The following is a 6,778-nucleotide window of genomic DNA, read 5'->3' on the forward strand; positions in this document are numbered from 1 at the left end:
TCTTTGAGTTCTGTCTTATGGTTTATGTCTCTGTCTTCTCTAGTTGCTCTGTCTCCCCTGTCAGCTGTATCCCCTTGTCTAGTTCACGTCTCTGTGTATCCTTAGTTGCTATATCCCCGTGTCCAGTCAGTGTCTGTGTCTGCCCTGGTCCCACGTCTCTGTTCCCTCTGTTGTAGTGCCTGCATGTGAGTCTGTGTCTTTTGTTCAGTCTGTGTTATGGGTTTCCTGTTTTACTTTGAAAGTCCATGTCTGATGTTGATGTGTCTGGTTTTGCTTCCACTTGTCTCGTTAGGCCTGATTTGCCCCAGCTGTGTTTCCCTCCTGTTACCCATTCCCTGATTGCTCCCTCTGTGTATTTGAGCCCTGTGTTTCTTTGTGTCTGTGTCGCGATCTACCGTTTACCTAGCTGTGTGTTCGGTCAGTCCTCTGGTTTAAGTTTATTTTGATTTGTTCCAGTTATGTTATGTTATTCTTTCATGGGCTTTTGCACCACAAATTCATTTCTGCAAGGTCAGACTGTCAACCACTGAGTTCTACTTTAACATCTTGAGAGGTATGAGGGGAAAGTTAGTGATGGGCAGATGAAGCCCCATGAAGCACTGAAGCTTTTCATCCAATTGGTTCACCCCAACGCGAAGCTTCATGAAGCTTCATTTGCTCTAGCAGGACACCTACTGGACGTAAAAATAATAGCTGGCATGAATTTGAAGAGTGTGGCATTTTGCACACAGCCTGTAAATGTCAACAACAAAAGGAGTGTGTAAAACATGTATATTGTAGTGATGGCAGTATACTGTGTATATTTATAGTGGCAGTATGGGAAATGATTATTTGGAAATGCTTGAAATGGAAATGATCATTTACTGTGAGGTGAGGTGTGGTTGGGGTGTGGACAGTGGTTGTGCTTTTGTAACGTTGAGGTATGGACAGCTACACACTGAGGCTTTGAGCCTCAGTCCTGCCTGTTCACATTTTATTCTGTAAAAACTAAATTTTCACTGCTTTTATGACCTTTTTAGTGGGGAGAACATAGCTAGGATTTAATGATTTAACAAATCTTTTGAATCCTTTGTCCTCCACAATGCTAAATGGCTGGGAGTCCTCAATCACCATGCTGACCAGGTCTTCATCTATTTGAGATTGTTCTCCTGAGGAAAGACAATAAAAATAAAGCACAAATATAAATATCACACACGTAACTTATAACAGTTGTATAATATTGTTATATTATTTAGTAACATTACTGCATGCTATATTATCATTGCATTTGATGGCTCACCTGGTCTTGCTCTACAATCGGTGTCCCCCTTATTCTCATGCAAAGCTCTGTAGTGCCTAAGCATGGATGAGGTGTTGTTGTTATATCCCAGCTCCCTGGCACATAGAAAACACTTCACCTTGTACAAAAGTCAAGACAGCTCAACATAAATTGTATTGCACCATCAGTATCATGAAAATACATCTTCTGTAGAAATTTACACACCTTGTTGGGAGGAATAAGATCAAAATGTTCCCACACAGGGGAGGACATCCTCCTCTTCTTAGCTGGCTCCATTCTCTCCTGACTTTCCTCACGCTCATAAACCTCCAAACGGTCTCCAAACTCTCTCTAACCGCAACTCTCCATCAAACACCCACATTTTTGAATGAAGTCTGAGGGGTTTATATCGCTGTCATATCTCGCGGCAAAGTTCGAACCACTTCATGAACCAGTCACGTGGTACAGCCGGGCAGCGAGGCTTCGGACGTCATCATTTTCAGCTCCTCCCATAAATGAAGCAAGCCTCGATACGCGCTTCGCGGAAACGCCCCCTCCATTACTCGACACACGCTCCGAAGCCTCGATACAGAACGTCCCATCACTAGGGAAAGTGCAAACAACTGGAGCTGTGGCCTCTGACATAACGCTAGTGACGGGTTCACAGAGCACTGAAAGCATAGACCATCAGGAGTAAAGAATGACATCTAAGACTCCAGTAGAGTGCACACACATTTTCAGGAGATTACTATACATGAAATGAAAAATCTCAATTCTCCCTCATAAAAATATTAAGCAGAGATTTACACACTACTATGAGGCCAAACACACTGCGGTCGTTCAAATGATATACGGTCTTGATATACTGATCTGAAAAAGAAAAGGAAAAGGAAATGAACTGCATCTGAAAATCATTTTCTCAAGAAATAGGCAAAAATGTAACAATGACCTGAAACAAAACCTGCCATACATCTGCCTTTCCAGCTTATCAACATCAGAAATGGTCTGCAGGCAGGGTACTGCAGGTACAGATTTCTATAAAACATGGTGGAAGTTCTATAAAGGTTTGAGGCTGCATTTCTATGGCGTTATTTTTGTGCCACTATTCTGAGTGCACGTAAAAAAAAAATTGCAGGTGCAAGTGTTGCATTTTGAGGAGAAATTTATTTTAGGCGAAGAAAAGCTAAATTTGAGTGAACAAAATTCATTGCTGCGTGCAAAAAATGTATTTCAGTGTTTGCTATTATCCACACACACACACACACACACACACACACACACACACACACACACACACACACACAATAGCAGCCCCTCTCGCTCAGTTTTTGCATTTGCGCTCGCTCGCAATGTGTTGCTTGCGCTCTCAACATTTCTGCCCGTGCGCGCTCAACTCTTTCTGTACACCGTTATATTTGTGCCACAAAACCAGCCAATCACAGACTTGGATGCAAAAAAATCTGATTGGCTGTTTTGGTCTCCAATCAGCTAGAAATGACAAAATGACTTATGCAAATATGTGATGTCTTGATGAATCGAGCAGATATTTGAAGTTTACACAGCTACATTATTGCATGAAAATATCTTAAAAGTTTATTTTGTGACCCAGAAAGAGTAATATTCCAAACTCCGCTACTCTGTGTTCCTCCGCCACTGCCTCGATTGAGTTTTGGACGAAATGGATTCTGGGATATTGCATTTCGTCATTTCGAGCTGGTTGGAGACCAAAACAGCGTGCGCTCAATTTTTTTTTACGCTCAGAATAGTGGCACAAAAATAACGGCATACATTTCAGCCAGTGGTATTGGAAATCTTGTTAAAACGGATGGATTGTGAACACAGAAAAGTAAGGGCAGATTTTGAAGCCATCTAGTGTCTGATTGTGTCAAGCCAGTGATACCAAACACAATGTCAATGTGGGAAAAGCAACTGGGCAGAAAATTACACAATAGAACAATTTCCCATTTTTCTAGCAAAACATTTTTAATAAAGTCTATTCAGTTTATTATATAGCTTTAACTCTAGCAAGATCCTGACCAATTTATTGGCGCTAAATATTATCAGCTGATATTAGCTATTTGCTGATTGGTAAATTAAAGAAACAGAATTGGAAGAAACACCATTCAACTATGTTATGAGTGCTGATGTTGTATAGTTAGTTGACCAGAAGGCAACTTTTTGCAACACACTGGCTTGCAAGGCTACAAATGACAATCGGCTGATCTGAGCAGAGTCAGTTAGTAAATAATGAATTTTATATAACAAATGTTTGGGAAATGTGTTTGTTTATTTTGGCTGAAAGAAGAAAATATTGGCTGATACGTCAGATAATCAGATTCTTGTGAAATATTGGTCTTAAAAATCCTAAATCAGTTGGACTCCAGCTATAATCTTGAGAAGTTAATACATTAATAGGAGCAGCACTGAATATATTCTTGTTAAGATATACTTGTTTAGATACTTGATACTTCTCTGTAGTCTGGTAAATTCTGGTCATTTTTTCAGTATTTTAGGTTGTTATCTTCATCAATAACGGAACAGCTGAGCAAATAATCCAACATCACACACAGTCTGACACAGCCACACGAGGGAATGGATGATATAGAGCCTGACAGATGTAACAAGCATACGTTTGGGTGGCACTGAAACACAAATAATAAAAAGAGTCACTCTAGACAACAGAGGAACCATATTTCTTCCAAGAGTGGAAAAGGAAGTGATACCCCAGTAGCTAAAACAGAGGTGGCTTCAACTATACCACCAGTGTTTGAGCAGTATAGCCAGCAACACAACAGGACATTTTCCAAAAGAAGAAACTTAGCAACTTAAAAAAACAGACAACATATTGCAATGAAAATAAATCATCTGCAAGTGAAACCCAAACATATACATTTAGACTCAAATGTAACAGCTTGTCTTTTCCGGGTCACAATTACGAGAAGACTGGAGAGAATGTGAGGTAAGCAGAGGGGAAATGTTTCCAATTTTTGTTCTCATCCATCTTTGTATATCACCATTACTCTACTGAAAGTGTTTTCCTATTGGCAAATGTGCCCAGTGCTTCAATAATAAATCATGACGAAAAGCTATGGCCTCCAGCTTAGCTGGCATGATTCTCAACAATTACATCTCCTCGTTTCAGCCCATGTTATCATGGCAAAGTGAAGACCAGTTCAACCATCAATAAGATCAGAAGAGCAGTGAAATGAACACTGTCTTTTGATTTAATTAATAGAAATGCTTTTAGTCATGAGTTAGAAGCAGTCAAAATAGAATATCATTCATAATCTAGAATAATTCTTTCACATAAACAATGTTATATATTTAGTGAACAGTGGATTTTACTATTAAACTGTGGGTGTATTTCTTTGCTCACGGGCCTAATGTAATAGGAAGCACACCATTAAACTACATAAACACACCTCACGTATAAGAGTCCCATCATCCTTTGCAAGTACAACTAATAAAACTCTCAACATTGGATTGGTGAGGTTAAACTTTTGCAGCTGTGCCCTCTGTGCTATTTGCATCACTGTCCAGCAAATAGTGAAATGTGCTAAGTGAGAGTGCACAAAAAAACATGTAAATTATGTTGATGCTTACCAGAAAAACATTCTGAAAGCGTCTGATGAGCTTAACACAGCCGGAAATGAATAGAGTGTGAAAGGGGAAAAGGAAGGGAGTAGGAGTGGAGGTGGGTGTGAACAACAGCTACTGTAAGAGTTTTGAAGAGACAGAAAATGGTCCATGGGGTGAAATGGAGAGTTTAGTACTTGTTACAGTCAGCAATTACCAGCCATAAAAGCCCTTATAAGGGCAGGCTGCCTATAATTCTCTACTTTGCTTAATTTTGTTGCTTTGTTGGTTTGTTTACATGCCGTGATTGGAGAGTGACGCTTATGAGTCGTTTTCAAGATGTACACAGTGAGAGGCTTTTTTATGCTGGGTGGAGGGGGATGTCACTAAAAATACAGAAGTTCACAACTACAGCTCTCTTTGATTTATTTCATTTGTGTTTATATCTTGGACAAGTTTAAAGGTGCCAATAATGCCTGTGAAGTTGTGAGTCTTTCTTTGCACTAGCAGATGGGGAGCCAATGAGCATCAGAGCATGACAATATAATGAGTCTACTAATCATAGCATTCAGCCAAGCAGACAATAAAGCCATTGTAATCAGTTACAATACTGGCTACAGTAGTAAAGAGACAAAAAAGTTTCATGTGGACAGGCTTTAAACAAGAATCAGCAGGACCAGAGCGACATGGCTGCTAAAGGGAAACTGTTTTAAAACTATAATTCCAACACTTGCTGAAATAATACCAAATGCTAGTGGGAGTGCAGTGCTGCAATAATGTGATAGAGTACAAGTACAGTATATTATTTTTATAATTACAGTTGGTTAATTCCATGTGATCTCATCAAATGCCTCCTACCTGACCATCCCAAATTTGCCTGAGAAAAATCCACAAGGACTTCATTGAGAATATGGAAAATTGTAGCTTTCTACTATTTTTGTAGAACAGCACCCAGCACACATTCTTCTTGACCAAAAACACCCCTTTGTTGAGGGCCTGTGAGGGTGCATAAATTGAATTAAACCACCTTCTGCCGGAATAATCTTCATATATAATATTAATAGAAATGTGCTTTTCTAATAGACTGAATTTGGAATTGGTGAATGGTGTCAAACCTGGGGAGTATAACACTGAACTTGGATGAAGATGCATCTTTTTTATCCCCAATATTCAAACTTTATCTGTGAAACCATTCACCTGATTTGAACTGCTGTAAAGAATGTTATGTGTCATCAATATGGGGAGCTGTAAGCAAAGTGTTTATCACCTGTCTACAAAAATGTGGTTTGTAAAAATCCACTGTCTGGATATGCAAATACAAATGCATTTTTCAGTGAATTCAGTAATAATAATACCTTACCAAACCCTTGTCTAAGTATTTATGGTTTATCTTTAAGCAATTTTGAATCTAAGATATTTTTTTATTGCTGTCACCCAATAATTAAAGCAGACTCTAATCATTATTTTAATTTAATTACAAGCTGCTCCATACTGCTCAACCTCCCAAAGTTGTGATCAGATGCTGGAGCATTTTTGAGATCTTTCCTTGAGAAATGCAAAATCTTTTTTTTTCAGTTAGTCTTTTTTACTACCAGTAGAGTAGGTGGGAGTGAAAGGTGCTGCGCATAGTGAAAAGCCAAAAACAACTACAACCTCTCTGCAGTTTCACTCAGTTCTAGCAAGGTTAACCGCATTCTGCAGGTAATGGTTTCAGTTTTATAGCCTGGTATATGCATCATATTTTGTCTGTGCCAAAAATATACAGTGCACAGCTGGATACTAAACCTTTGTTTATGCACAGCCTTAATGAACAGGTTCAGCTGACAAATTATTCTTAAACAGCAAAAAATAACAATATAAGAGAATTACTTAAAAAAACAGCCTAAAATGTCTTTTAAAACAACCCAACTTTAGAAAACTCATCGCAGTAAACTCCAATGTGGT

At 38.9% G+C, this 6,778-nt stretch overlaps 1 protein-coding gene across 1 annotated transcript; it reads right to left on the reverse strand.

The window, feature by feature from the left end:
• Nucleotides 1–589: 589 nt before the first annotated feature.
• On the reverse strand, nt 590–1,778 carry LOC309687013 (uncharacterized protein). Its single transcript, XM_082501681.1, has 3 exons — nt 1,484–1,778; nt 1,280–1,397; nt 590–1,148 (listed from the first exon to the last, which is right to left on the reverse strand). Exons 1-3 carry the CDS (start codon nt 1,553–1,555, stop codon nt 988–990), a joined length of 351 nt encoding a protein of 116 aa, XP_082357807.1. The 5' UTR covers nt 1,556–1,778; the 3' UTR covers nt 590–987.
• Nucleotides 1,779–6,778: the final 5,000 nt, after the last annotated feature.

This window comes from Aulonocara stuartgranti (assembly GCF_965226115.1).
Source record: "Aulonocara stuartgranti genome assembly, chromosome: 14".
Classification (NCBI taxonomy): Eukaryota; Metazoa; Chordata; class Actinopteri; order Cichliformes; family Cichlidae; genus Aulonocara; species Aulonocara stuartgranti.

Bases quoted from the DNA above. Each gene is read 5' to 3' on its own strand.
- LOC309687013 (XM_082501681.1), bottom strand. From the start codon at position 1,555: ATGGAGCCAGCTAAGAAGAGGAGGATGTCCTCCCCTGTGTGGGAACAT. The intron at 1,398-1,483 runs GTGTGTAAATTT...CTTTTGTACAAG, and splicing joins ATCTTATTCCTCCCAACAAG to GTGAAGTGTTTTCTATGTGC. The intron at 1,149-1,279 runs GTGAGCCATCAA...GTCTTTCCTCAG, and splicing joins CGATTGTAGAGCAAGACCAG to GAGAACAATCTCAAATAGAT.